The sequence below is a fragment of the Lachancea thermotolerans genome, assembly GCF_000142805.1.
Source record: "Lachancea thermotolerans CBS 6340 chromosome F complete sequence".
Lineage (NCBI taxonomy): Eukaryota > Fungi > Ascomycota > Saccharomycetes > Saccharomycetales > Saccharomycetaceae > Lachancea > Lachancea thermotolerans.
This window is the reverse complement of record NC_013082.1, coordinates 1,035,769-1,063,019: the sequence shown is the minus strand read 5'-3', so window position 1 is coordinate 1,063,019 and position 27,251 is coordinate 1,035,769. Positions and strand designations below refer to the sequence as shown.

The following is a 27,251-nucleotide window of genomic DNA, read 5'->3' as shown; positions in this document are numbered from 1 at the left end:
AGTGTTGGCCTTGTCTTTGGCCAGTGTCAGCAGCTACTGACCGCTGAAAATGACAGTAGGAAGCTAGGAGATGAAGTGAAAGTTTGGTGATGTAGTAGTGCGGTCTGTTTGGAACTGGCTGGTAATGTGTGCTACCGGGGGAAGGTCAGAGCCCAGAAAAGGGGGGCAGCTTGTCTGATGCGGTGGAAGTGGGACGTGCATGTGCTGCTGCTGAAAGGCAGGAGGACGATAGTCTGAAAAGTTCGGAGGCGCACGAGGCTGCGTATGCATTGGTTGGTAAGGAGGCAGGGCATGCAGTTGAATGTTTGAGGGATGCACAGGGAAGGGTGGAGGGATCGCAGAATTCACCAAAGGCGGAAGCTGAATGCGAGGTCGCCCCAGACGCGGAGGTGGCAGGAGCGTTTGACGCTGGTTCGGCAGGGCGAAGGGATACTGAGTACGAGATGCCTGCGAAGATGACGCAGACTGCGGCTGCTGGTAGTAGTAGGATTGGGGAGGATGCAAGCCTCCGGGAAGGGGAGAAGGCAAATGTGCGTGTAGCGCTGGCGCAGACAGCGAGGCCAACGGCGGTGCCGGTGCGCGTGCGCCTGCTGAACAAGAAGCGTCAGTCGCTGATGCGGGTACGGACGCGGATGCGGGCACGGACACGGATGCAGTTGCGGACTTGGGTGTCCCCGTAGAAGACGCGGGGCTGGAGCCTTGGGAGCCTGCGGTTGCGGCCGTGGTTGCAGCGGTAGCAGCGCGGCTTGCCCCCCCAATGGTGGTGTTCTCGAGAGCGTCGACCAGTTGCGAACAGGGCCTTACATACTCGAAGAACGGGTCATGGGATGGCGTTGAAAGGGCGTGTGCGTGCAGGTCTCGCTTAGAGTAGTAGGAGATCAGGTGGAAGGTCTGGCGCTGGTGGCTGCCAGGATCGTAGAGATGAAGAGACAAGGCTTTCTTGATGAGCCCGTTGGGGCGCAGCGGCGCGGGGCCGCCGCGGCGGTGCTTGTCCAGCTCCCGGTAAACGAGGAATTTGCCTAGTATGCGCGAGGGCGACCAGCGCACGCCGTCGGTCCAGCGGCGGATGCGTGAGAGTTCCTCGATAAACACAAACACGTTTCCGGACACAATGAGCTGCGAGCGCTCGATCTCGTATGGCCTGCGCTCCACGGGCGCTAGCTTGCCGTCGAGCACGGCCTGCAGCACCAGCAGCACGTCAGTCGTAGAATCGATATAGCCATGGAACGTGGGACGCACCTTGACGAGCGTGTGATTCATGGGGGCTTTGGTAGCCAGGCTTCTGGTATTTAGGTCTCTGAGCGCGCCTGGGGAAAACGCGAGAGACGATGCTAGAGTTTTCCTCTCTTTTTTGGAACTCTGTGGTGTTCCCGACAGAATTCGAGTCCAACAGGTGTTTTTGGATTGCTAGCTTTCCTTTCAGCTATCCGAAGAGCAGGCGGAGCGACTGGTTTGCGGCCTTGCGATGCAGGTGTGGCACTACGCCTGTCTGTTTTCTTTATGGGACAATGGCGCTACCACCAAAATGACGCTGACGCTCGCACTATACCAATATGCGCGCCAGGTAGTCAAACAGGAACGCTCACTTCTGACGAGTGAAGCTTGGTGAAAGAGACTGTGATCAGGTGATGAAATGAAGAGGGAGTTCGACCGATCGGCACAATTGCGCACCGTTCACGAACACACACTTAAGGCACGAGCCTGGGTTAAGAACTACAGGAATGCTTTGAATTCGAGATCTGAGCTGGGCTCGACAAGGGTCTTCCCAAAGTCTAAAATTCGGATTTATGCCCGCCTTTTTATCATGAATGGAACCGGGGCTTCCAAGACCCAAAAACAAACCCAAAAAAAAACCCGCTTACTGTTCAAACTCAGGGCAAGAAAGGGGAAAAAAAAAGATAGAGCATAACCATAAACCTTTCGCCAATCTGCAGAGATCCACTTCTAAACTTTTTTTTTCCGACCTGCAGCGCAGCGCACTCTAGCCGTGTCTCCCAGCTCATTTTACAAGAGAGACGTGTAGTGGTAAACTTAATTGCTCACCTGCAGGCCTCGTAAGCGGAAAACTAGTCTTGCCGACCCAGTGACCGTCCAGAAAGGCCCTTCACCAGCTACCCTATGCGCGCTTACATAACAAACGTGTGAGGCTTGCCTGAGGCGGCGTGCGGAAAAATGGTCCTCTATTGGAGGTCGATGTCCGATGCTGAACCGGAATGGCGCTTCAGAAAATTTCGCAGAGGTCGGCCCGAGTCCGCAATTCTATTGAGCGCAGCGGGCCGAGGAGGAATTCTGGAAATAATAACCTTAATGTCCGCAGTGATCCGCGGATTGCGCCCGTACATTCCACGCCCTGGCAAAGCGTTGGCGTGGCGTGGCGTAGGAATAGGAATACGAGAGCGCATTGTTCCGAGCGTGACGGAACTCCGGACACCGCGCTAAGAGCAAGAAAACGGGTCCGGGCACGGGTCCCGGCACAAAAACCTAATTTTTCTGTTGATTGTGCCGGTACCGGCCCGGTCTCTGGACTCCGGTACCGGCATAAAATCGAGGCTGCACGCGGCAAGAGATCGCCGGGCTAAAGATAACACGACCGCTATCGGCGGCGTGGGGCTCTATCGTAGAGCGTGATGGTGGCGGCGAGAAAAATTTTCTCTATTGTTACTCATTGGTGACCGCCTTATCGCGAGGACTGGTTAGTATATAAAACACAGGTTTCTGGAGCCCAAACGGCGGGCGCCGGGTCACTTGATCTTTTTCATACAGCATCATCACAACACGGTCAAAACCGGGAAACCCAGCAAAAACAGCGAAAGCGCAAAGCCACAAGCTACAGCACACCAACCCCCTTATCCTATCCTCTCCTAGCGAAAACACCTCACACATTTTCTTCGCGATCAACAACACACTTCAGAGAAAGTTTATCAGGTATATTTTAGAGAATCAGATCGATTACCACTACGCAAGATGGCCTGCTAAATTTTTTTTGAGATCAATAGTACGTGAAAAGGAACCCCTCCAAGAAAAATAAAGTTTTTTTAATGTTGCAATAGCGACCCCGAGTCCCAACCCTCAACATTTCAGAAATTTGCTGATTTTTCGCCCTTTTACCACTCAACTGTGTTGTTTTTCCAGTTTCCAAAATGTTTCCGTGATTTTTAAGATTATACTTCTGCTTTAATGCAATGAACCACCCAACACTACCGTCCACTATGGCGCGTTTTTAAAACCTACCCCACCCCTCTCCACTTCAACAATTGTTAGAATTTTAGACACTCCCCCTTTACCAGATCAATCCCAAGTTATGACCACTACACCATTGCCTTCTTTATTCGATATCACGTCCCTGGACATGGGCCGCGCAGAGCTCCTGCAGCAGCCCCACCAGGAGGCCTCCGCACTCCACTTCTCGGGACCCGTCGTCGGCGAGCTTGTGTTCGACAAGTTTGCGCCCCGCGACCTTGCCCCCGGGCCCAGCACTGGCTCTGTGAAGCAGGAGCACGAGTCCCCACTTTTGGACTTCAGCCCCGCGCCCAGCGCCGCGCCTGTTGGCTCTGGTGGCGTCACCGCCGCCGACGCGGAATCCCTGGTTGCCGATCACTTCCTGGCCTCCAGCGCGGACTCCACGCCTCTGTTCGAGCTTGATGCTGTCGAGTCCGACCCACAAGGATGGAACTCGCTCTTCGACGATGACATTGCAGTTTCTGTTTCAGATGAGACCATTGCGCCCTCTGTGTTTTCGGGCTCTGACGCGATCTCCGAGGGCGCCCCAGAGCCTCAAGAAGCCGTTGCCGCAGCCAACCCCAGCACTGTCATCGACGCTAACTCGTTCCTACCCACGCCAGTGATCGAAGATGTCAAGATTTCGGCCAGTTGCAACAAGAAGAAGTCGCCTGCAGGCGCTGTACAGAAGCCTTGCAAGCTGGACCATCTTGGCGTGGTTACGTACAACCGCAAGTCTCGTGCAGCTCCTTTGACGCCTGTTGTTCCCGAGTCCGACGACCCAGTCGCCATGAAGCGTGCCAAGAACACCGAGGCCGCTAGACGTTCTCGTGCCAGAAAGCTGCAAAGAATGAACCAGCTTGAGGACAAGGTTGAAGAACTCCTTAAGAGAAACACAGAACTGGAACAGGAGGTAGCCTCCTTGAGAGCCCTCCTTGGCGGGCAATGCTAATGGCCCTACTTGTCAAGGGAAACTGTGGACCTTCTCAATCTTACCATTGGGAAGCCATGCGGTTTTCTTTTAAAAAGTCCTCTTCTAGCCTTTCCTATATATTATGCGTGTAAGATCAGGTCGCTCTTCCTAGAATTTCGACCAATTCATTTTGAGTTTCGAAACCCTTCTTCTGAGTTCAGTCGTTTTTGATGCTGCACGTCCATTAGCACTAGGATGAGGGCTGTCATGTGCCATGCCTTTTGAGTTATACCTTTTCTCCAGACTTCACTCAAAATTGTTGGCAACAACTACCACCCTTCGAAAAGCTAGAAAACCATGGAGCAGAGAAACGTGTTTGATGTTCTTTCCGGTGGTTCTGAAAACCCCAATGCTGATGCAGAACTCAGAATACAGCTTTCTCGATTATCCGAACTGTCGCTGCCAGAAGTTTTTGACCTGAAGTCTAAATTGGAGACCCAGCTTTCTCAGCTTTTCGACGATCTGCAACATCAGGGTGTGAATCTTGAGTCTAGCTTGGTCACGGAAGATGGGTTTCCCCGGTCAGACATAGATGTTTTACAGGTGCGGCTTATTAGACGAGGTATAAATATTCTTCGTAATGACCTGAAGGCTGTTATCGTTCGGACTCAGGAACTTATGGCAGACCAGTTCCAGAGATTGGCAGCGAAAACCCAGTCAATTGGTGGATCTGAGGTGACAGAGTACCGCATCCCGTTTGCAGCAGTGACGGAAGTTGTGATTGACAGTCCCTCTCACTCAGCTGTAAGTATACAATCATATATCGTAAATTCCCACAGGCGGCGGTTACTAACATTTTTGCAGGGATTAACAAAAGGCGACAAAATTGTGAAGCTCGGTACTATACACGCCGGCAATAACAAATCTTTAGGAGCTATTGGGCCACTTGTCCAGACAAATGAGGAAAAACCCGTAACAATTCGGGTGCTCAGGAATGGCACCTTTCTCAACTTAACGCTAGTACCGTCAAAAAAATGGGCAGGACCCGGCCTTCTAGGCTGCAGGTTAGTACATATCTAGAAAGCTTGGTATTTACAGTTTATTGAACAAGGCTCGCCAGTTAGCCTCCGTGCAGAGTCGAGGTGAAAGATACAATATCGCCATCCTCCAAAACATATTCCTTCTCCCCTTCCAACTCCCAGTCTGTGTCATTAATAAGGGTTAAAATACCAGGCCTGATGGTGTCGTTCTCGATAAAGACTTCCTTATCTCTTGGGTTTTTGATCATATTGTCAACAATATAGTCAATGAGGTTACCGACCGTCACATCGCCGTTCCCACTAACAGAGACCTTATGCGTCCTCTGTTTACCAAAGATAACATCAAGGCCACCTAGAAACTCGACCTTGACATTCACCATTCTTGTGCTCAGCTTCTTGGGATAGCTAATGCGATGCATATTGGAGGCGATGGGATCTTCAATTAGACGTAATCAAACAAGAATATCAGATGACTCATTTCAACATTATAAAATGATATCATGCAGTTTTTCACATAACAAGCTCGCGTGGCGTAATGGCAACGCGTCTGACTTCTAATCAGAAGATTGTGGGTTCGACCCCCACCGTGAGTGCTTTTATTTTTGCCAATTTAGTTAGCTCTCGTCAGTTTTTAATAGATGGCATGTGCCGGTTATGTGCGATCAACTCGGTCCACAGCTTGGCTCGCAAAAGGTGAACAATGTACTATCATTGGTTTGGCCAACTTTTGAGTTATTACAGCGCGGGTCTTGCGAAAATCTTAAATTATGAGCATCCAAAATATTCACTGGGATTGAATGGCCACATCGCAGAACCCTTAAGAAGCTACATGAGGACATATGTCATCACTATCATATACAGTCGCGGCAGACTTGCAAGGTTAGCTTCGCTTGTTTCTCATTAAACAACTCGCCGAAAGCTTCAAAAAAACTCATTATCAAACACTCACAAGAGCTCAACACAGATGATGCAAGGCACCAAATAATTGTAAGACAAAATATCAACAACTTAATTGACGCAACTTCGATCTGGCGGCTGGAAACGTGATCCTCTTGCGTGTATGCAAGATTACAGCAATCTCGTTGTAATTATATAGCTATATATTAATCCTAATTAGAACCTTCTCCAACAAATGAAGCGGTGGCTCAATGGTAGAGCTTTCGACTCCAGTTAAATCCTGGTTACCAAGGAAACAATTGCAATCGAAGGGTTGCAGGTTCAATTCCTGTCCGTTTCATTTTTATCTTTTTGTAAGATTCATTTTAAAGGAGTTGCACTTCCTTACCCGAATGTCTAACCGAGCCAACTCGAATTTAGAGCCCGTACATAAAACCGCGCCAACGTGAGTTCTGCATTTTCAAGATCAGCCATGAAATAACGTCGATACGTATCGCGTGCGTTGATAACTATTTAAAGCTTGTAATAGCGATTATTCCCTGCGCACTCGAATTGAATATAAAGGCGATTGATGCTTTGCGAGATCTAATAGGAGGTTGGAAAAGGTGACTCCACTGACATTCCGCAACACTCAGAATTTTGAGCACTCCCTACCAGTTAATCTCATCCAAAACTCTCGGCAAGCGTTCTCACGAGAAGTTATGGTTGTTTTGTTATTATCGTCCGATTCATGTTTTCAACAAATCCGCGATAGTTTAGTGGCTAGAATTCGAGCTTGTCGCGCTCGGGACCGGGGTTCGATTCCCCGTCGCGGAGAATTTTTTGCACTTTTCATATGCTTCATTGTTTCTTAGATGTCGCGACACGAATTTTCTTGATAGGGTATCGCGCTGTTGAGGTCGGCAAGTTGGGCGCACCATAACAATGAATAAGATTGTCTCATCCGCGAAAGAGAAGCAAAATGAATCTGTTTTTTTGCGTGAATGGATCCTGTCAGACGTACTCGCAGTCATGAAGGAGCATGCTCCTCTCCCTATATGGCCTGCGGTTCCTAATTTCGTACCGCCCCTGGCCAAGCTGCACGGCCATGTGCCATTTAAATCAGAAATTCTGCTAAACAGGCGTCATTTCTTGAAGATTACGAACTTTCACAGGGTCGAGAAGTTTGCGGTATTCGCATCGGGCAGAGATAATAACTGCCGCATCCTTAGTTGAGTTTACGCCCCAATGCGTGTCCGCGTTCGAGCGCCTTAATTCTATACGAATCACAGCAAAGACGGTGAACACTATACTTCTAATTGGCTCCGGAACGCTAAAGTATCTCCCCGTCCACGAAGCCTACACTCAGTGGTCACTTAGCATACCATTAGACCCGCGCGTGCCCGTTGTCCCTGTCCTCGTCGTAGAACAGTGTGCGGTTTTTGACCTTGACCAAGTTGAGGCTCGGCCAAGCTTCGACTACCTCTATCAACTCACTCCTTTCAAAAAGCTTTTCTGCGAAGTCTAGATACGTTCATGGGCTTTACGGGAGCCTTCTGGTCGCGGAGCTCTAGAGCTTGGACTGGCAGCTTGCACTACCTTCGTTAGAAAAGATGCACTGCCAATTAAAAACAAGATCGGTTCTACATGTAAGCCTGAGTATATAATCGAAACACTGGAAATCAACTAAAGGGGTCTGGGAATGGCTTCTTGTATCTACTTCTGTGACAACAAGGGAAAGGTAATACTATCTCGGCGCTATCGAGATGATGTTCCGCCGTCAGCCATAGAGAAGTTTCCGTCGCTACTTTTAGAAGCAGAGCAGGAATCTAGCATAGTTCCACCATGTTTGACACATAACGGCGTCCAGTACCTGTTCATCCAGCATAACGACATATATGTGTTGACAATGAGTAGATCCCTATCTATCAACGTTGCGCAAGTGTTTTCTTTTCTCTACAAGCTCGTTGAAGTATTGGCTGAGTATGTCAAAACTGTGGAAGAAGAGTCCATTCGAGACAACTTTGTGATCATTTATGAGCTGCTCGACGAAATGCTAGACTATGGTATTCCTCAGATTACGGAAACCAAAATGCTGAAGCAGTACATCACTCAGAAATCCTACAAGCTAATCAAATCGGCCAAGAAGTCGAAGAATGTCATTAGACCGCCATCTCAATTGACTAAGTCGGTGAGCTGGAGACCCGAAGGAATCACTTACAAAAAGAACGAGGCCTTCTTGGATGTCACTGAGTCCATAAACATGCTCATAACCGCCAGCGGTCAGGTTTTGAGGTCAGAAATACTGGGGAAGGTCAACGTTCGGTCTCGTTTGTCTGGAATGCCTGATTTAAAACTCGGGCTCAATGATAAGGGAATATTTACCAGCGTTGAGAGCGCTAGCAGTTCAGAAGCAACTGAAGGCAAAAAGTCCAACATAGAGCTGGAAGATCTCAAGTTTCACCAATGTGTTAGGCTGAGCAAATTCGAAAACGAAAAGATTATAACTTTTATACCACCTGATGGAGACTTTGAACTGATGAACTACAGGCTATCTACTCCTATCAAACCCCTTATTTGGTGCGATGCCAAAATTCAGGTGCACTCGCAGTCTAGAATTGAAATACACTGCCGAGCAAAAGCCCAAATCAAGAAGAAGTCCACGGCTAATAATGTGGAAATTTTAATACCTGTCCCCGAGGACGCAGACTCTCCGAAGTTCAGGTACTCACATGGTTCGTTGAAGTACGTTCCTGAGAAGAGTGCAATTCTATGGAAAATCAAGACTTTCAATGGGGGTAAGGAGTACTCTTTCGCAGCGCAGCTTGGTCTGCCTTCAATGACGGACGCAGAAGTGCCAAGGGCGAAACGGCCAATTCAAGTCAAGTTTCAAATACCTTACTTCACGACCTCGGGAATCCAGGTCCGCTACCTGAAGATAAATGAACCCAAACTTCAATACCAGAGCTATCCTTGGGTCCGGTACATAACCCAAAGCGGAGATGACTACACTATCAGGACAGCATGAAGGGGATTAACGCACCGGTAACATTGTTGCCTTTTGGTCCTAATGTAAAAGAAGAATTTAGATAGTACTGTATTGTTTTTAACGATTATAAAGTTACTGTTACCCACGCTATTCATTACTCTCGTTTTCTTCTTCGCCTTCGGCCTCATCTTCTTGTAATCCGTCGGCTTCTTCTTTGGCGTCCACGCTGTCATCGTTTCCACCTTCGACATCAGCTTCGCTGTCTTCGTCTTTTTTCAAATCACCCTCTTCATACTCTTCGTCTTCTTCCTGACCCACCTCTTCCAATTCAGGGTCCTCACCCTCCTGTTCGTTGAAGTCTTCGTCGTCTTCGTCGTTACCGTCTACCTCATCTTCTCCACTAACTTCGCCATCTTGTTCTTCCTTCACTTCTTCCTTCGCGTTTTCGCCATCATCGGTCTGCGCAGCCTCGATCGCCTCCTTCTTGGCTTCGCTTACAGAGGCCTCTGGTGACACAGAAATCCGCTTGGTGCGCAGCTTTCCTTGAACAAATACCCAATATGACCTTTTCGTACCCGAAGGCGATTTGCTGGCCCCGAGTGGTCCAATCAGTTTGCGCTGAGGATCTGACAACAGGTCAAATGGCAACGAGTTCTTTTCTTTGAATTTCTGCTGCGCGTTGGGGGTGTCCGTGCTCAGCCCAAATACGGCAGCATTCTTTTTCAGTTCTTCGTAGTTGTCCCTGAAGCCACATGCCTGTTTCGTGCAACCAGGCGTACTTGCTTTGGGGTAGGCAAAAACTACGACAACCTTGTTTTGCTGCACAACGCTCTTGAGCGACACCTCTTCCCCCTCTTGGTTTTTCAAAACAACATCAGGAACTTCGTCACCCTCCTCTAGCTCGCCCTTGCTCCCGTTTGTCTTAGCTTTTTTTGTCTCGGGTGCATTAGGTGCTACTTCTTCCTCTTCTGGGGCTCTCTTTGGCGCATCAGAGCTCTTCTTTCTTGTTGAACGACGGAGCTCAACCATTACTGCTATTGCTTTGATATGTTTTGTAGTGACTGACGTTAATTATCCCTGAAAAGGACTTTTACGTATTTATGGTAAAATCTACCTAGAGGGTTCTACATTTATTCAAATGTGAACCCCTATCCTGATCTTGACCTGAGTTGCAAAGCCATACTTATATATAAAAAATAACGTACTTGAGCAAGCTTAGCTGAGCGCAAATTTGTCCCACCTGGATACCATCGTAAGCGCATGCGAGACGACTGCATGGGGGGCAATTTATGCACACGTCCGACCAGGTATAGTACTCAATCTTCCGCGTGGCTGGTTGTTGCGTAATCGTCCTCGTCATCTTCATAACTATGTTCGCTGTAGTTAGTAGTGTACTCGTCGTCGCCGTCGCCGTCGCCGTCGCCTTCGTCATCGTCGTCGTGTGAATACGGCCTGGAGGCATCTAAGTATCTTGCTTTAGGCTTTTTAGGAGCTGCTGCCGCGGCCGCGGCAGCATGACTGTCAGCAGTAGTGGCCTCGCCTTTAGCACTAGAACCCTCATGGATTGAGCCCGCATGATCGTGATCATCGTCAGCTTCCTCGTCATCTTGAGGATCCTCTGGAGTTTCGCGCTCCTCCGCCTCAATCTTAAGCTCGTGCAGGATATCGAAGCATTCAGCGAGAAGAGCATTTAGCGTGCCCTGACCCTCGGGGATGTTGCCATCCTCATCGTAGAACTTGCCATCGACACGGACGTTATCGAGAGACGCAAGCTTCATCTGATAAGGATAAAGCTCACGGTCGTTCTCGACACCACCCATGCGCTTCAGTTCCAGCAGACAACGACGTACAGTGGAGAGTTGGTTGTGGATCTTTTGGAGCGCTTCCGAGACGGGTTCTGAACATTCCAGCAGTTTATAGATTATGGCGTAGCATCGACGCAGAAGATACAACAGGATGGCCTGTCCCTTGGCGTCAGCGTTCTCGGTTGGAAATTTGCCGCCAACCCGCAGCTTGTCTATCTCTGAGAGTCTTTTTTGGTACGAGAACAAGTCTGTCTCTCTGAGAGTCCAGCGCCTGGTTACCAGGAGGTTTTCGAGAGTGGTTTTGATGTCGATAAGGTTGTCGTAAATAGGCTGTAGTTTGGAATCTAAAGAGACGAAGTTATTCGCGTGGTGCGACAGATCATTTATTAGATCATGACAATCATCCAAAAGCCCATTTAGTACGTTTTGCCCCTTTCCAGCGATTTCGCCGGTCTCCAGGGACACAAATTTACCGGATGAATCTCGGTGGGATTCAATTTCAGTTAGTTCCGCCTCTAGTTCGTGGAGTCTCTGCTTGATACCTTCCTGCGGCAGCAGGGAATCTGGCGTCTTGACGCCTTGCTTCGACATCGCGTTGCGCTTAGTTGAGGCCGCAAGCGACAGTAGACCACGTCTCAACTGGAACAGTTTCTCCATGGTACTCTGAAGGCGAGGGTCGATCTCTTCGAGCTTGGACTCAATGTGCTCGTACTCCTGCAGACAGTGCTGCAATTTGGCGCGCAACAACAAGTCCTCTTCGATCTTGTTGCGGTCCTTCTCGTCCTGAATCTTGGCGAAGTCGATACGACCATCAGATATCTCAGTCCCATCCAGATACGAGCTTTGGGAGACGATTTCCGAAATCTCGTCCAACCGCTCCTTAATGGGTCGCAGGTCATGGTGTGTAAAGACGTTGGACTCGTCAAGGTGCTCCAAAAGCCGCTGCACAGTGCTGAGCGATGCGTACGTCGCGGGCGCAGAGTTCTTGAGTCCTACCGTCAGAAAGCTCAAAGATAGAAGCTGGAACACATCGTCTAAGACCGAATCAACCCTGTTATGAAGTTCCACGTTGTGGATCAGTGTCGTGGCGCTGTTGGCTGGCCTGTGGTGGCTTGATTTCCGGATTGCGTCGAGCTCCCGTACTTTAGTCAGCACTTGCTGGTATGTCGACATAACATCCTTCGAGTTCAGATACTGGCTCCGGTTCTGCTTTAAACGCGACAGAAAGTTTCTCACTTCCAGAAAATAAACCAGACTAGACTCCTCCTCGGGCGGGACTTCTTGAGGGTGTTTTGGCATTTCTTGTTTGTCACTAAGGTCCGTTCTATTTTCCGAATCTGACCTTAATGTGGCTATGGGGTTCCCGGGTACTCTTCTTAAACCTAACTGTCTCAATCTAAAATGCCTTAACTTCAGATTTCCCTCGGTAAGCGGGAAGGGCACGTCACGCTTCTAGCACGTGACTTGATCGCGTGATCTGATTAGAGTGCTCGAGAGCTTACCTAATTAAACGGCAAGTCTCAGGCACGGCCAAGAAGCGCTAAGACGGTGTGATAATCCGAGGCTATTCATGGTATTCCAGGTAGAATATACACTTATAATGCCTATATAAACCTATTGTACATGCTGGGGGAGCGCAGGGCTTAAGTGTGGCTTTGCTATCAACCGTCTGGGTTGGCGACAGTAAGAGTTTTTGGAGCGTTAGGAGCGGTGAGAGTGGGCTCGTCCATGATCGAGCCATTGCTGATGCGGCGGGTATCGTCGAATGGGTTAGTGCCCTTCCGGGAAAGCGAGGAGCGGTAAAGCGTGTCGCGGTACTCCACAGGTTTGATAGCTTCTTGGTATTCTTTCTCCATTCGTTCTTGCTCACGCTTTTTGCTTAAACGCCGCAGAACAAGCAGGGCAATGCCTGCGATGACTGCCGCGCCGCACACACCGCCGACAACGCCTCCAATGATCGCGCCAAGGTTTTTGGGTTTGCTCTTCTTGGAGTGCGCCTGTGCGGTTTCGGATGGCGCGGAGCTGGCCGTGGCACTCGCGGTGGCAGTAACGGTAAACGCTACGCCGCCGTCGGTCTGCACCTGCGTAGTTATCACGACGTTGACCGATGCAGATGAGGTGGTGGAGGAGGTGGGCGCAGCAGTCGAAGACTGGGGGGACGAGGAGCTACCCGACGAGGAGGCCTGTGAAGGGGAGTTGGAGCTTGTCGAGGAGGAGGACGAGCTGGATGAAGATGTAGAAGAAGAGGCGGACGACGACGCGGACGAGGAAGATGCGGCGGACGACGACGCGGCGGAGGAAGACGCCGAGCCCGACGAAGATGCCGACCCTGACGAAGATCCGGCCCCCGAGGGTGCCGCGATTGAAGATCCGGTTGTAACGCTGCCCGCAGAGCTTGAATCGACTTTGAATACCGTATAAGCGTCGGAGCCCCCGCACATTTCCGAGGCCCACCCGTTGCAGGCGGTGTTACAGGAACTGCTGTCTGTCTCATCGGTAGGGCTTGAATTTCCACAGTAGCAAGAGCCAGCGTTGTATAGCGCAAAGTACTTGGCGTTCTTGGACGCACACACGCTGTTGCAGTGCGAACTGGACTGCCATGTGTAACTATCCCCGCCGGAATAATCGGACGGTAAGCTCCCATAACATCCCAGAGATGTCAAGTCTGCCATGCAGACCGAGGCCAACACTAGACATAGAGAAAAGAAGCGCATCTGGTCTCACGCCTTTGGTCGGTTACTTCTCTGTTTTCTATTGGTTTGAGTAAATTTGAAATACGATTTGATCGAGAATGAGTAGACATCGAATTATTAGACTTGATCAGTAATTACGGCTCCCATGTTCAAACCACGAACAGCTCTAATCTAACGCGCAGAAGGAAGGCGGGGCTCCTTACCTCTCTGGTGGCACGACAGCCCCTGCTTAAACCCGGCAGGACAAGGTGAGATGGCTCTAAGCACGGCTCGCATCGTCTAGACAGCATGGGCTAGCCGGGAACATTGTGAAATGTCTTTGCTGATTGCTGGAAACTAAAGCGGACTATAGCGCTCCTGAGAGAGGCTTTTGACTGCTAGGCTACAATTTTAATTACATGCGCTTGTTAGACAGCTCCTGGCGGAAGCGCCTTGAACTCTAAGTGTTTTGGGACGCGAAAGCGTGTTCACGTGACATGCCTCTCTTCTTGACACACACCTCTACCCTCGCCCTCAACCGCAAGGTTCGCACACCCGTGGGTCCCTGGGGCTCCTACTCTTTCCGACGCTTTACAGAGCTTTTCCCGCGGCAAGATCGGCACAAACGGGTATTTGAGTTGCTTTGCCCTGTCCGGGTCAAGCACCGTGCCTGGACCCAAGAAGCGAAAAGCATCAATGCCTCCCCGCCTTGATTCTCTAATTGAACATTCCTTCTCGCGTCCAATGCCCGCTTCAGCAGATGTACGCCAGGTTTAGAAGTTTCTTGGGTGCGATTACGTAATAAAATGCCCATCAGATATCACGGGAAGGATCACAATGTCAAGACCCAGAGCATCAACGCACTACTTCCTCACATTGCACCACGGAGTAATGAACTACTCTGCTCTGAGGCCAAGCGTTAGTAATTCAGGCGCTTCAGCAAGCTGCGGCGAGCTTCGCACTTCCAAGACCTGGGTTCTACCGGCAAAGACAAAGCCTGGACGGCGGGCGAAGACCTGCACCCAGCAGGATGGTGGATCAGTAAGCCTGGAAGACGACTCACGCAAAGCAAAAAACAGGGAGGCGCAAAGAGCGTATCGGGAGCGCCAAGCGGGTCATATTAAGGAGTTGCAAGACCTGGTGGAGAAGTGGCGAATGAAGTGTGAGGGCCTAAAGGCTGAACTCAGAAATAGGAACTTTGAACTGGAACAGCATAAGGCGCGAGTGCAGGATCTGGAAAAAAAAGTTGAGACTTTGGAAGCTGAGCGGAAGCCTGTTCCGTGCGACCTGTGCGCGCTGAAAGTAACGGACGCGGGTGCCACGACCGGCTTTCTAGACCCAAAACTGCAGGATCATATTGATAATTTCAAGCCCATGAAGGCGGTGCCACTGAGTTCGGGGCGCAAGAAAAGAAAGTGGAGCCCGAGCGCCCTTCCAACGTTCAAACGACCCGACGAGCGCGGGATCTCGGCCGGCTCGCTGCTGGAGCTCCCAGTGGTCGACGACTCGCTGGGTTGTGGTTTCTGTTCTGAGAGCTCTGCATGTCTCTGCAAAGACCTTGCTGCCCAGCCCGATCCGGCGGAACCGGCGGCAAAAAGAAGAGAAGCGGGCCAAGGAGGTTAACCTTACTTGTAAGACGGCTTTTTACAAAATGTATCATATATAAGGGTATGGTAGCCGACAAATTTTGGCATGGATGCCTTGGTCTCATAGGACATAGTTCCAGATATGCACCATTGCCTTGAAGACAAGAGGTACGTGGACAGCACCAACGGCACCGCCCTTTGACTTTGAGGAGCTCTGAGTTGAACTCGTGCTTGTAGCCCCTGAGGAAGAAGCCTGAGAAGCCGATGACGATGAAGAGGAAGCAGAGGACTTTCCAGAAGCAGATGTTGAGCTGGACTCATCGTCGGAGGATGATGTGGTGAAGTATTCGCTGACATTAGCATTGTCGCACATCTGTTGTGTTGGGTAACCGGTACCCATAGGTTGACCAGCGCCCTTTGAGAAGAACAATGACGCGGCGCTGGGCATAGGCGGCAGAGTATTGTTAGCCTCCCATGTTCCCTCTTCAAAGCTAGGGCATGAAGAGTGGCTGTTGTCCTTGGAGTAACCGCCGTCACCACTTGGGTTCTGCGTGCTTTGGTACTGCTGCTTCAAGTTGTTGTAGTCGGTAAGCTTGTTCACCGTGGTGTCGCTCTCAATATCAACCAGCCCATAGTTGTTGTCCTCGTTGGAGTACTCGTAAACAAGGCCGCCGGAGAATACAGACGACATCTGGGTGGAGTAAATAGACCCGATTTCGGTAAAAGGCCTTGGCTTCGTCTTGATGCAGCCAAACTCACTCAGGAAAATTGGGACGGAGTAGTTCTTGTATGCTTGCACCTTCTGGGAGTACCCCGACGTGCGGAAACTAGACTGTCCGCACCAGGAATAGTCGTTAACTCCAAACATGTCAACTCTAGCGTCTTCGTCGTCACCGCAGTTGAAGTACTGTGCCGCAAGTTGCACGTTCTCAGACACGTCTGCGGCGGAGTAACCCACGGGAACCGCACGGTAGTTTCTAGCCTTCATGTACTTCTTCATGTCTCTAACAACCGCCTTCACATACGTGGCAGAGTTAGTGTTATTGACATCGTTGATGACTTCGTTTCCGGCGAAAAAGCCCAGCACGTTGCTGTAGTTGGCGAACTCATCGATCGTCGCGAAGACTGTCTGCAGGTAATCGGCGTTGTATGAGCACGCCGGGTCGGATCTCGAAATCGAGCTGTCGGGGGTGTTGACGTCCAAGATCACGTATATGCCTGCTTCGGCGAGCATCTGCATACACTCCGAGTGATCTTGCGTGTTGTCGATGGTGTAGACACGCACTGCATTGAGCCCGAGATCCTGGAACACAGGGACGTCTCTCTTGCAGATGTCAGTGCTACCGAGTGGATCTGTGAGGTTGGACGACCCGCCAGGCTGGTAGTCTACGCCACGAATATAGAATCTCTCGCCGCTTTCAGAGTCGAAAAATGCATTACCTTCTGTCTTGATGATAGGCAAAGAACTGTTAGCGGCCGAAACCAAAGATCCGGTCAAGCCAGCAAGGGCTGCTACGCTGTGGACCAGGCGCATTGTGTTTGCTTTGTGTGTGGCTAAGTGTCTATGGTTTCAACCTAAACATTGAAAACGCTGCAAGGCTCTTCTTTCGAAGGATTTATGGACCGTACGGCAAAAATAAACAGCATCGAGACCAAAAAAGGAAATGCTCAAAATAAACATTCAAATAAAAATGCTTCCAACCAGATTTGAACTGATGATCTCCACATTACTAGTGTGGCGCCTTACCAACTTGGCCATAGAAGCTTTACTTGTTGTTCTATGCATGAGATTATAGCGGTTCTAAGGCAAGGGTATCCCAAAGCCTGGTGTTCCTGGGAGTGACTAAAGTGCCATGCATGGAAGCGTTATTCCTTTCGTGGTCACGAGAAAGCCAATTGAGCCACCTAACGACTAGAGTGCTCTAGCAGCGATGACTCAGGCGACTTTTACGGCAACAAAAGCCTGGAACAGCTAAGAAGTCGCCGTGGTAACTATTAAGTGCGACTCATTAGTCTAGCGACTAGCCACCTCAAAGGTCCCTTGGCGATGTGGCTTCGCGGATGGTAGTAAACCGCTTGAGCTGTGCGTGGCAGGGTATTTTAGGAAGGAAGGATTGCCTGGGGGCGCCAAAAACACAAGACTTGGCATTCCGTGACGCGTGATATATAGACTTCTCGAGGGAGGCTGAAGCGAAGGCCAAGCCCCGCCCTCGAAGAAGCCGCAATGGTCCATAGCGCGCAGTAGCAGTGCCTATGCGGCATAACACGGGCGCGTTTCTCCAATGGAGCAGGTTCTGCATATATGATTGGCGATTCTGCGTCAAGGATCCGCCCTATAAAGATCACATTATGTTCGAGAAATTACATATACGCACGTTTCAGTCTGAATAACATCTAGTAGCGCTGTGGCGCAGTGGAAGCGCGCAGGGCTCATAACCCTGATGTCCTAGGATCGAAACCTAGCAGCGCTAGATATTTTTGTTTTTCTCAGTCTTCACTTACAGTGAGCACGGGATCACAGTGTGGCTACCGGCTCAAAAACATCCTCTCTCTGATGTCTTGCTGCGCTCGCCTGCAATCTAGCCTCTCCTTAGTTGCCTTTGTCCTGCGTGGGGATAGCAGCGTATAAAGCCACATTCATATAGTTTCCACGGAAAAGGACTCTAAACTTCCTCTTCGTCACTTTTTGAAGATCCAAGCATGGTGGAAGCGTACTATCACGACAACGACGACTCGGTCGACTTCAGAGAGCCTCACAACTCTGGCGAGGCGCTCTCCCTGGAGCAGCTCGCGAATATCGGGGTCATATACAAGCATTGCCCGACCGAGGCGGAGATGGACAAAGTCGCTCTGGAACGGGGCTACAAGAATAGAGACACCGTGCGCATGTCCAGCGAGACGCTGGGCGACCAGCTGCTGCCAAAGCTGCGGACCTTCTACACCGAGCATCTACATGAAGACGAGGAGATCCGGTATATAATAGACGGCGAGGGCTACTTTGACGTGCGCAACGAGCCCGACGATCGCTGGGTCCGCTGCAAGCTAGTTCCTGGGGATCTGCTTATCCTGCCCGCCGGCATCTACCACCGCTTTACACTCACGACTGACAACTACGTCGCTGCCGTGCGTCTATTCCAGGACGAGCCAAAGTGGATCGCACACAGCCGGCCCGACGCTGACGGCTTCCCCATCCGCCGCGAATACCTGTCTTCCGTACAGGCCAGCAAGTAGGCTTTCGGTCTAGTTTATATATTCATATACCTTTGATTTTAACTCGAGTTCGTGCCTACCGGCGTCGAAGTGCGCCGAGCCTCGTTCATAGTTCCTGTGTTTATGTTTTGTGCATGAAAAGGTGTCAGAAAGCCATTGGCGCAGTGATAAAAATATTATCCAGTAAAATAATCATCAAAGACCACTCTGGGGACAAAGTCGCAAAAGTAGTCCATCGGTCAGAGTTATAGAGACCCGAACGCTTTTGCAACTACGTTCAGCTACCACTCACACATCAAGATGGCAGCAGAAGACGTAAACGTCCCGGGAAACAACCCGGGTTCAGGATCGTACTTTCCTCGCATTGACCAGTTCTACATCCCAGAATGGCTGACTATGCAGTTTGTGCTGAACAACATGATCTGCTTTACGCCGCTTATATCCTACGGCACCACTGTTCTCAGCATTAAGAAATCCAAAACCGCGCTTGGGTTTTCCATTGACATCTGCGCCACGATGCTGCTGGCAAGCATCCTCAGAATCTCCTACTACCTCATTACTCCTTACGACATAACATTGCTCAGACAGTCGCTCGTGATGATATTCATCCAGCTCATACTTTTACACACGAGCTTGCGTTACCGGCCCGAAGAATACAAATACGAAAATCTCGAGCCGGTCGAGCCTCTCACGCAGCTTCTGCACGACGTTTGGCTCGAATACTTCCCTCTCAATCCTTTCGGTCCAGATTGGAGGCTCCTCATCAAATCACTCTCATACAAAAGTTTCTTCGACTTCGCATATAAAATCTTGCTGGTCCTGGTCTACAAGTTTCTCAAGTTCTTCGATCCAAGCTATCGAAGATTCAGGTCTTTCTGGCAGTGGAACGAAAATTCGAGGTTCTGGCTTTTCCTGGCCTACTTTTCAACTGCACAGATCACGATCACGCTCTTTGCCGCAAAAGTAATGAACTGGGACTCCTTGGCCCAGTGGATCGGCTCCACCATTGGCTCTCTCGGACTTTTGATCGAATCCCTCCTGCCACTGCCACAAATCTCTATTTTGAACAAGCTCAAGTCTACCCAAGGATTCAAGCTGATACTTCTAGTAAGTTGGTTGTGTGGAGACGTGGTGAAAATCAGCTATCTCGTGTTCGGCGCCAACAATATATCCGCTTTGTTTCTGTTTTTCGCCTTGTTTCAAATGTCCCTCGATTTTTATATCGCCTTCCAGTACGTCTACTACAGGTTCTACTATCCGAACACAATAGCAGTTCCACAGAACGAGGAAGTTGAGTTGAAGACTTTTGATTCAGCTTCAACTTGAATTTATCGGACAAAATTATTCAATTGTACATTAAGCGTTTGTAAATATGTAGTTGGTCAACTTTGAGGTCTCCCATGCATATGTTTATTTAGAGTGCTTCACAGCGAGCTCTCCTTTTTTCGAATATGCACGTAAAACCGCCTGAAGCTGTGAGACTTCTGTCTTGTCAGCAGTGGCGCCTCTCTCTCCGTTGCTTGCACTCTCTCCTGACATGAAATTTTTGATGCGTTCGGATATGATGTCCCGCGAAGCCTTCGGTGGCTTATCCGACGTGCTTTGCCCTCTCAATGCGGAGAGCCTGTCATCTAAGTATGCAAGATACAATTTCCTTAACTTGTCCTCATTAGTTATTTGATTCACTTCAAACTTAGGCTTCCACTTCAAGATGTCTAGTGGGTGAAAGAATTGAACGTGTTTCCACTCAGCAAGATCCTCATAGTAGTTCTTTTGAGTTGCTGCCTTGACGAACCTTTTTGCCTTTTCGTCTAACACCGTTGACTTCTTGTCAGCAAAACGGGGCTGCTTTATAGTGTCTGGGTGATGCTGAACTTCATGCTCGACAAAAACTTCAAAGCCAATAAGTGTTTTTGCTGTCTTTTCATTGAGCTGGCGCATTCTTTGTATGTAATTGTTGGTTTTACCATTATCTTGTAGGCATTCTTTTCTCAGGTCTGTGTTCTGAAATTCGTTGGTCTGTTCCTCTGTCAAAGGTGCCACTATGACATTAAGCACTGGAACCTTACGTGAATTGCCGCTTTTGTCAAATACCCTCTTTTTTTCAGCTTTGAATACCAACCTACAAGAGTAGGATTTGTCGGGGAGCTCAGACTCGACTAACCGCAGCAAATTGTTAAGCACAGACATCGAAATCTTGAACTCGCTGTCAGCGATTGCAGATGATATTTTTCGTTCGAAATTCGCATAGTCATGTTTGACTATAAAATCCTCTTCTCCGAATATTGCCTTGAAGGCTTCGCTTCGGCCTTCAAGCACGTTTTCGAACGATCGGCATTTATAGCTATGCAAAATATGATCCATCTCCTCAAAAGGGAGATACTGGAAGCCAAACATTTTTGATATATTGTGGTAAGCAACAAATATGCCGTCCATGCAACCAATGCGGGCCTGTAGTGAGTATTTGAGCATGGTGCTCCTTATCAGCTCAAAGAGTTCTCTTTCGAACGATTCGAATTTTCCGAGCGTTTGTTGAATTTGGTATCCGGTATAATTATCATTTTTCTCGACATATGCAATGTCGTGTCTTACAGCCGCTACTGCTCTTGTTTTGAGATCAAACACGCCTGTTCCGGGCAGCTTATCATGGTACGCATCCAATTGAGACCTGAGCACAAAGTCTTGAATCTTAGCATAGTGGTAGCTTCCTGCCGGTGGAGTTCGGACAGAGGCATCAGTTCTTGACGATTTGTCGTAAACCTGCTTAAATTGTTTTTCCTCAGTAGTTAAGACAGTCTCAAGAGCATGCCCTAAGAGTGATAAAATGAGTTCACGATCAGAAGACTTGTCAGAGTCTATTGAGTAAACCTCCTTTTCTTGTTTCATGCGTTTCATTATGACAACAGCTGGCAGCTGCGCGCCCCAGGTAAAGCCCGCAGAGCGCTCCGCGAAGTGCTTGGAAATCATGGACATGTTTGTTTTCCTGAAATTGGAAATGAGAAAATGCATGTGTGAAAGGATGCCCGTCATAGAGCTAGTGGAGGAATAGTATCTTTTGTTGTGATCTTGTGTCAGCTCCAGCATTTTTTTATCTTTGGATGCCGTTACAAACTCGGACACGGCTTCGAAATCGAAGTCGTCAACCTTTATAATGTTTTCAAGCCACTTACTGAAGTTGTAGGTGCCAGATCGAGCATCCTGAAGGTTGTGAAAGTTCATGGGTTGGAACAAAACTCGGTCCAGCTCATGACATAGCTTTGGGGGCTTCGCATCAGCTCCACCTGTCGCCTTGATTGGCTCGAAGCTTATCCCGGACGGCTGCACGCAGAACTGTGCTTTGAAAGTTTTGGCCGAGCCCTCTTTTCGCTGTAGGATTTTGTTTGCCGTCTCCAGGATCCTCTGTCCTTGGCTTCGAGTTGGGCCGCGTTCGCGATTTAACATCCGGTCAACTTCCTTAACATACTTGAGGCTGGCCTTTCCGCTAGCCTTTGTTCTCGTAGCCTCCTGGTCTTCGCCGGCCTGAGTTGAATGCAACTTTTGTTCGCTCGTTTTGCTAATCTCATTAGAGAGGTTCAAAGCGTGTTCCAGTTCCTTGCCCACTTCCCCGCCACTGTCTGTACTGAAACCTTTCAGGTTAGCCAACGAAACACTCGTATTGAAACGGCATCGGTGTAGCGTAAGGCAGCGGCTTGGGCTCAGCATACCCTTTCCTGTCAACCTGTAGTTTTGTATTGAAATTCAAGATGCACAGCTCATAAATTACATTGCAAACAACAATCGCCTCGCTCTTCTCATAACAGAATCGATAAAAGCTAGCACTGGGTGGCTGTCGAGTAGCAATCTTTAATACCCCACATTTCTTGAGTTTCATTAGGATCGGGCTACCAAAGCCGCTAATTGATAAGACCACTTTTCATATTTCGTCCCCCCTAGGACGACGACCCTGACGTATAAAAGAGTAGAGTAGGATCCCGCCCGGTGAATGTGTCACTTTGGTGGACCAAAGGAAGCAGAAGTATGAAGATCCAAAGCAGCGTCTTCAGAAGATTGAATAGCAGGCTGTCTGCTTCACTAGGGCCGGGCGAGTCCTTCGGGGGCAGCGCCCCTAGTTCTATTCTTAAGACTATGTTCAACAAGGAGTCAACAACAGTTACCTATACCAACTCAAAAGAAGGCAAGCCTACAACTGTGTCATTTAGCAACCTCTTCTTAAGAGATTCCTCAGGCAGCAGGAAATCGGTAGACCCTTCATCAGGCCAAAAGCTATTTACAACCGGACAGCTGGTACTGAACCCCGCATCGACAATTCCACAGCGGGTAGATATTTCAGAAGACAAAAAGGGTCTCCATATTGAGTGGGGGGATGGTGATAAATACTTATACCCACTCGCCTTTTTAAATCGCTATTCAGGACATTCTTCTGACCTAAAGTCAAGTCCTTACACACCGGTGCTATGGGATCAGGCGCTTTTGAAACAAAACATAAAGTCCCTTCTCTCAACGTCTTATGATTCGTTTATGGACCCTCATAGTGACAGAGCGCTGTACAGAACCCTCGTGAACATGCGCAAGTTTGGGATCTCATTCATAACAGATTTTCCCGACCATCAGACATCTTCTGAAAGCCTTGTCAAAAAAGTAGCTGAGCGTATCGGCCCCATTAGACGGACTTTTTACGGGGAGACGTTTGATGTTGTCAATAAGCCAGACGCAGAGAATATCGCATACACCAATGTTGCGCTCCCGCTCCATCAGGATCTACTGTACCTTGACAGCGCCCCTGGATGGCAGATCTTGCATGCTTTAAAAAACCCCCCCGGAGAAGGTGAAGCGGGGATGAGCTACTTTTCGGATGCGTTCAACGCTGCGAGATACGTCCACGATACCCATGCAGATGCCTACGAAGCTCTGACTCAAGTCCCAATCAACTACTGCTACCAGCGGGACGACAAACGCTACTATAACTCTCGCCCGTTGGTTGTTGAAAACGAGGCAACTGCGGAGAACCTTGCACTTTCAAGCTTTGCTTCGCGGATTAAAGAAATAAGCTACTCTCCAATGTTTCAGGCTCCGTTCGATTTTGGGATATGGGAGAAACCTAAGGATCATGATATCTCAACCCCAAGTGGGAAAATGACACAGAGGCTTATTTTTAAGGAATTTCTACGCGGACTCGCGCAGTTTGAGAAATTCGTCAAAATGCCCCAAAACCAGTTTAGGCTCAAGCTTCCAGAGAACACCTGCGTGATATTTGATAATAGACGTATACTACATGGGCGGGCTGCATTTAGCGGTGAGCGGTGGCTCCAAGGGTGCTATCTCGATGACGATGCCGTAAAAAGCAGGCTTTTACATCTTATCAAAACGGGTGATGAATCGCTCACCAAAAACTAGAACTTCTAGGCTTGTAAGTTAGAATAGCCGGTTGTTTATTTGAGCTGAAAGTTTCTGTGTAATCAAAATTATTGTTATGAGTTACATTAAGGAAATTCAGGACGGAATGACAAACATAATATTTGTAGCCGCCCAACACGAAGGAGGAAAAGAGAGAAACGATGGGCGTTCAGGCTAACGTTAAGTTGAGGGAGTCGCTACATGACCTCATACAAGGTAAACAGGCAAGCACAAGAAGACAATTAACGGAGGCGCTGACGCCATGTGTGAGGGAAATCAGACTAACTAAACCTGACAATTCAGAGGAACTGAGCTCAGAAATATCAACATTGTTATCTCTGATGAAGAACGCTATCGAGCAGCATAGAGAGCCTCTAAACGTTGTACTCGGTCTCTGCGGCAAACAAGTCAAACAGCCAATGCGGTTTCCATTTTATGGCTTCGAAAGGGTCACTGGGGTTTCAGCAGATAAAACGGCAATCTTGATATCTTTGATGAAACGCGTGCAAAGGCAGCTGGACTTAAAGGAAACGTGCACCATAAGGGATGTGTTTTACTTGAACGTTGAACTTTACAAAAACCAAAGGACTGTTACTGAGTGGCTGAATGCTATTTCGAAGGCATTCGAGCTGCCACACCGCGATATGCTCCGAGTTGTCGCAGCCCAGAAGGGGTTATGTTTCACCCCGATTGATCTACACCATGGCAACAGCATGATTATGAAACGCCAAAAATCTTTAATACCCTTCATGGATGCTAATACGAGTTTCACAGGTATATGGAGCGAAATAGACCGCGTAGTAGTGCTGGAGAAAGATGCCGTTTTCAACACCCTTGTTGACAACATTCTAGTCAGTGCAAATGCTTTAATTGTTACAGGAAAAGGTTACCCAGATTGGCGTACAAGACACTTCCTTGATAAGCTCATGCTGAGTTGCCCTCCAAGCGTTGCATTCGAGGTGTACACTGACAGCGACCCTTATGGGATCGATATTGCCTTGAAGTATATCCAAAACTGTGAGAAATCGGTTGAAAAATGCCCCAGACTTTGTTACAAGGGGGTCTTGATCCAGGAACTTCTACATGACCGACTATCAACGCGGGGCCTCCAACTGCTAAATTTGAAAATACGAGACGTCAATTTTGCAATGAAGCTCCTTCAAAGGACAGCAGAATTAGAGTTATCGGGCAAAAACAAGCGCATGCTTACGCAAGAGTTACAGCGGCAGCTATTCTACTCGAAAAAAGCGGAAATGAATTCTGTTTCCAATTCTGATTTCGCAAGCTATTTTTCCAAAAAAAATAAGTAGGGGCGAGCTGGGAATTGAACCCAGGGCCTCTCGCATGCTTGTGATTTGTAGCTCAAGTGTAACTCGAACTTCGCCCAAAGCGAGAATCATACCACTAGACCACACGCCCTAACTAATTGTTGAAGTAGTAAGAGTGAAATTGCAATCAGTAGTCTTAAAATATCACATGCCCAGAATTTCGTCATAGGGGACGTCACATAAATATGGTAATGATGCCGGAGGTAATACAACCAGGAGTCAGGTGCGGCTAAGCAGTTCGAGCGGAGCCCTAGCCCCGCAATCCTTCTGGAGCCGGATTCGACATTTCAAAGTCAATTATGAGAGTAGTCAAAGGCCGGCAAATATATCATCGCAAATAAGGTGACCTTTGAACAAGGTATACCTCGCATTTGAACCGTGGTAGCATGCGAAATTGACTCGGCGAGGCAGTTAGGCTTAATATGATACTACTTCCATCGGTCGGTCCCATGGTGACTTTGGTCTGTGAAGAAAACTACGGTACCCAGTTTTTTTTCGGGAAGCGGAGATAATTTTGAAGTAGAGGAACTTCCTAGGGTCTGCAGCGTAGTGCCAGTATCTTGCGCAGATGTCAGGTTTCTGTATAACGACCTCGGTCACTTTCTATCCAATGAGCCAAAAAACCTGTTACTGCGCATGTGACTTTCGGATACAGAGGACTTCTTACCTTATCCAAAAACTATGATACCTAACCGCCATCTTTAACCGGATGGATGGAGCTCTCTTGCCACTTTCCCTTTCCATGGCGGGGTTTTTGGTTGCCCGCGGGTTTCAGGTGCTGAGTTGATCCAGGATTTATCAATGCTCCGGCTCCAACATAGTTCGCAAGTCCAAAAGCGTTCATAACCTTGTGAAGCTTTCACGTTAGTTTGTCTACAATACAGTGTCCTACTATTGATTGCTGGATCCCAAAAGTGTATCAATAAATATAAAGAAGTGGAGGGACTCTCAGATTGTATGGATTGACAGCCACCCCCTTATTAATACTACGCATCGCATAATTTATTTGAGTTTAAGGGTTCAGGCGCAGTCACAAGTGAAAAAGACTTTGTTGAAGTTCTTGTTTTTGAGATCCTCCTCAGAAATGAAAAAGTTGCCCACGCCAGCATCGCCCCACATAATATCAGGACCAGGATCACCATCAGTATCTACCTGCAACAACAACTCTGTTAAGTTTTCGCTGAAAAGCGGCCTGGGGTCCTCTTGCGTGAAAGCTGGATAACCTCCGATTCTGTGGCCAGAGGAATCGGACATATCGTAATAATCGAGGAGACCACTGCCGGTGCTGCTACAACTTCCACGGTCTAAAACTTGTTCGAAACGGAAGTCACAGGGTGGCATAATCTGAGTGTCCTTGGTGAAGAGAAGTTTGGAATCTGACGAAACCGGTAACTCATCCCTCGCCGATTCCGCAAACGAGAAATCAGAAACTAGCTTCGATTCATCTGTCTCGACATTCTCAAAGTAGATAACACGGTAGCCCGATTGCTTGAACTCATCATCTGAAATGGCCACGCCCGCTTCGAGACCTGCATAAAACTGGAGTATCCCCGTTTTTGGATAGTTCTTCAGGCAGGGGACTTGCTCGAAGTTGATCTGCACTAAAAACCCCAAAGGTGCACTTCCTTCATCCACAGGATATGCTTCATTCTTTGGAAAGTATGGATCACCGCCGAACTTGCTATCGAAAGGGCCCGTTGACGCGATCTCTGCTTTTATATTGATGCATTTCTTGAGCGTACGCTTTAGAACCTCTCTGTACTTTTCGTAACTTCTCGGCAGCTCAAAGTCTTCTGCCATGCCGAGATTATAAACATTATTAGAAGGGCCTTGTTACAAACAGATTCTAACGCGACCGTGAATGCCAGCCCTTACCATGGGTTCAGCCCCGAAGCTAATACCTTTTGGAGAGATCCTCTTCCATAAAACACTGTCACAAGTCCACATTTCATCGTTCTGTCAGTTTTACTAGGGTGCTAAACACGAAACAGGCCGCCATAGCTTTAGCTGTTTTCTTAAAAGAATGCCTCAACATAAGCCCCTATGAGGCTGAGATCAAACACTCGAATCAGTAGAACTGAAATTTCTCCGCGGAGCTGTTGTGCTCAAGCCTGCGTTGTAAAGCGTCCGTTATCTGCAGGAGAAAGAATCATGACGCGCGAAGCATGGGAGTCTAGTAGAGGGTTACCTGTGCAAGCAGTTGTTCTTAAGTATTCTTT

General features: G+C 48.7%; 17 protein-coding genes and 6 non-coding genes across 23 annotated transcripts; 13 read left to right on the top strand and 10 right to left on the bottom strand.

Moving 5' to 3' along the window:
• Positions 1-63: 63 nt before the first annotated feature.
• MIT1 (Mit1p) lies at positions 64-1,260 on the bottom strand (the record flags this gene model as incomplete). The annotated part of the gene is made up of 1 exon (XM_002554699.1): positions 64-1,260. The coding sequence occupies one exon, from the start codon at positions 1,258-1,260 to the stop codon at positions 64-66; it is 1,197 nt and encodes a 398-aa protein (XP_002554745.1).
• A 2,041-nt stretch (positions 1,261-3,301) lies between these two features.
• Positions 3,302-4,171, top strand: GCN4 (amino acid starvation-responsive transcription factor GCN4; the record flags this gene model as incomplete). Its single annotated transcript, XM_002554698.1, has 1 exon — positions 3,302-4,171. One exon carries the CDS (start codon positions 3,302-3,304, stop codon positions 4,169-4,171), a length of 870 nt encoding a protein of 289 aa, XP_002554744.1.
• A 318-nt stretch (positions 4,172-4,489) lies between these two features.
• Positions 4,490-5,212, top strand: NAS2 (Nas2p; the record flags this gene model as incomplete). The annotated part of the gene is made up of 1 exon (XM_002554697.1): positions 4,490-5,212. One exon carries the CDS (start codon positions 4,490-4,492, stop codon positions 5,210-5,212), a length of 723 nt encoding a protein of 240 aa, XP_002554743.1.
• A 40-nt stretch (positions 5,213-5,252) lies between these two features.
• URM1 (ubiquitin-related modifier URM1) lies at positions 5,253-5,552 on the bottom strand (the record flags this gene model as incomplete). Its single annotated transcript, XM_002554696.1, has 1 exon — positions 5,253-5,552. One exon carries the CDS (start codon positions 5,550-5,552, stop codon positions 5,253-5,255), a length of 300 nt encoding a protein of 99 aa, XP_002554742.1.
• Positions 5,553-5,693: 141 nt separating this feature from the next.
• KLTH0F12694r lies at positions 5,694-5,765 on the top strand. The gene has a single exon. It is a non-coding gene; the product is annotated as a tRNA-Arg (tRNA).
• A 541-nt stretch (positions 5,766-6,306) lies between these two features.
• Positions 6,307-6,409, top strand: KLTH0F12672r. The gene is made up of 2 exons: positions 6,307-6,342; positions 6,374-6,409. It is a non-coding gene; the product is annotated as a tRNA-Trp (tRNA).
• A 404-nt stretch (positions 6,410-6,813) lies between these two features.
• On the top strand, positions 6,814-6,885 carry KLTH0F12650r. Its single transcript has one exon. It is a non-coding gene; the product is annotated as a tRNA-Asp (tRNA).
• A 108-nt stretch (positions 6,886-6,993) lies between these two features.
• KLTH0F12606g (KLTH0F12606p) lies at positions 6,994-7,284 on the top strand (the record flags this gene model as incomplete). The annotated part of the gene is made up of 1 exon (XM_002554695.1): positions 6,994-7,284. The coding sequence occupies one exon, from the start codon at positions 6,994-6,996 to the stop codon at positions 7,282-7,284; it is 291 nt and encodes a 96-aa protein (XP_002554741.1).
• Positions 7,285-7,750: 466 nt separating this feature from the next.
• APM1 (Apm1p) lies at positions 7,751-9,076 on the top strand (the record flags this gene model as incomplete). Its single annotated transcript, XM_002554694.1, has 1 exon — positions 7,751-9,076. The coding sequence occupies one exon, from the start codon at positions 7,751-7,753 to the stop codon at positions 9,074-9,076; it is 1,326 nt and encodes a 441-aa protein (XP_002554740.1).
• A 108-nt stretch (positions 9,077-9,184) lies between these two features.
• Positions 9,185-10,066, bottom strand: DOT5 (thioredoxin peroxidase DOT5; the record flags this gene model as incomplete). The annotated part of the gene is made up of 1 exon (XM_002554693.1): positions 9,185-10,066. One exon carries the CDS (start codon positions 10,064-10,066, stop codon positions 9,185-9,187), a length of 882 nt encoding a protein of 293 aa, XP_002554739.1.
• Positions 10,067-10,353: 287 nt separating this feature from the next.
• CUB1 (Cub1p) lies at positions 10,354-12,141 on the bottom strand (the record flags this gene model as incomplete). Its single annotated transcript, XM_002554692.1, has 1 exon — positions 10,354-12,141. The coding sequence occupies one exon, from the start codon at positions 12,139-12,141 to the stop codon at positions 10,354-10,356; it is 1,788 nt and encodes a 595-aa protein (XP_002554738.1).
• A 362-nt stretch (positions 12,142-12,503) lies between these two features.
• On the bottom strand, positions 12,504-13,556 carry SLG1 (Slg1p; the record flags this gene model as incomplete). The annotated part of the gene is made up of 1 exon (XM_002554691.1): positions 12,504-13,556. One exon carries the CDS (start codon positions 13,554-13,556, stop codon positions 12,504-12,506), a length of 1,053 nt encoding a protein of 350 aa, XP_002554737.1.
• Positions 13,557-14,351: 795 nt separating this feature from the next.
• On the top strand, positions 14,352-15,137 carry KLTH0F12496g (KLTH0F12496p; the record flags this gene model as incomplete). Its single annotated transcript, XM_002554690.1, has 1 exon — positions 14,352-15,137. The coding sequence occupies one exon, from the start codon at positions 14,352-14,354 to the stop codon at positions 15,135-15,137; it is 786 nt and encodes a 261-aa protein (XP_002554736.1).
• An 84-nt stretch (positions 15,138-15,221) lies between these two features.
• Positions 15,222-16,634, bottom strand: GAS5 (1,3-beta-glucanosyltransferase; the record flags this gene model as incomplete). The annotated part of the gene is made up of 1 exon (XM_002554689.1): positions 15,222-16,634. One exon carries the CDS (start codon positions 16,632-16,634, stop codon positions 15,222-15,224), a length of 1,413 nt encoding a protein of 470 aa, XP_002554735.1.
• A 158-nt stretch (positions 16,635-16,792) lies between these two features.
• On the bottom strand, positions 16,793-16,865 carry KLTH0F12452r. Its single transcript has one exon. It is a non-coding gene; the product is annotated as a tRNA-Thr (tRNA).
• Positions 16,866-17,499: 634 nt separating this feature from the next.
• Positions 17,500-17,571, top strand: KLTH0F12430r. The gene has a single exon. It is a non-coding gene; the product is annotated as a tRNA-Met (tRNA).
• Positions 17,572-17,800: 229 nt separating this feature from the next.
• ADI1 (acireductone dioxygenase (Ni2+-requiring)) lies at positions 17,801-18,331 on the top strand (the record flags this gene model as incomplete). The annotated part of the gene is made up of 1 exon (XM_002554688.1): positions 17,801-18,331. One exon carries the CDS (start codon positions 17,801-17,803, stop codon positions 18,329-18,331), a length of 531 nt encoding a protein of 176 aa, XP_002554734.1.
• Positions 18,332-18,610: 279 nt separating this feature from the next.
• On the top strand, positions 18,611-19,636 carry ANY1 (Any1p; the record flags this gene model as incomplete). Its single annotated transcript, XM_002554687.1, has 1 exon — positions 18,611-19,636. The coding sequence occupies one exon, from the start codon at positions 18,611-18,613 to the stop codon at positions 19,634-19,636; it is 1,026 nt and encodes a 341-aa protein (XP_002554733.1).
• An 84-nt stretch (positions 19,637-19,720) lies between these two features.
• Positions 19,721-22,012, bottom strand: PET127 (Pet127p; the record flags this gene model as incomplete). Its single annotated transcript, XM_002554686.1, has 1 exon — positions 19,721-22,012. The coding sequence occupies one exon, from the start codon at positions 22,010-22,012 to the stop codon at positions 19,721-19,723; it is 2,292 nt and encodes a 763-aa protein (XP_002554732.1).
• A 315-nt stretch (positions 22,013-22,327) lies between these two features.
• AIM17 (Aim17p) lies at positions 22,328-23,704 on the top strand (the record flags this gene model as incomplete). Its single annotated transcript, XM_002554685.1, has 1 exon — positions 22,328-23,704. One exon carries the CDS (start codon positions 22,328-22,330, stop codon positions 23,702-23,704), a length of 1,377 nt encoding a protein of 458 aa, XP_002554731.1.
• Positions 23,705-23,865: 161 nt separating this feature from the next.
• Positions 23,866-25,014, top strand: SPO11 (DNA topoisomerase (ATP-hydrolyzing); the record flags this gene model as incomplete). The annotated part of the gene is made up of 1 exon (XM_002554684.1): positions 23,866-25,014. The coding sequence occupies one exon, from the start codon at positions 23,866-23,868 to the stop codon at positions 25,012-25,014; it is 1,149 nt and encodes a 382-aa protein (XP_002554730.1).
• Positions 25,014-25,123, bottom strand: KLTH0F12298r. Its single transcript has 2 exons — positions 25,088-25,123; positions 25,014-25,049 (listed from the first exon to the last, which is right to left on the bottom strand). It is a non-coding gene; the product is annotated as a tRNA-Pro (tRNA).
• Positions 25,124-26,052: 929 nt separating this feature from the next.
• Positions 26,053-26,832, bottom strand: KLTH0F12276g (YwqG family protein; the record flags this gene model as incomplete). The annotated part of the gene is made up of 1 exon (XM_002554683.1): positions 26,053-26,832. One exon carries the CDS (start codon positions 26,830-26,832, stop codon positions 26,053-26,055), a length of 780 nt encoding a protein of 259 aa, XP_002554729.1.
• Between the last annotated feature and the right edge of the window lie 419 nt (positions 26,833-27,251).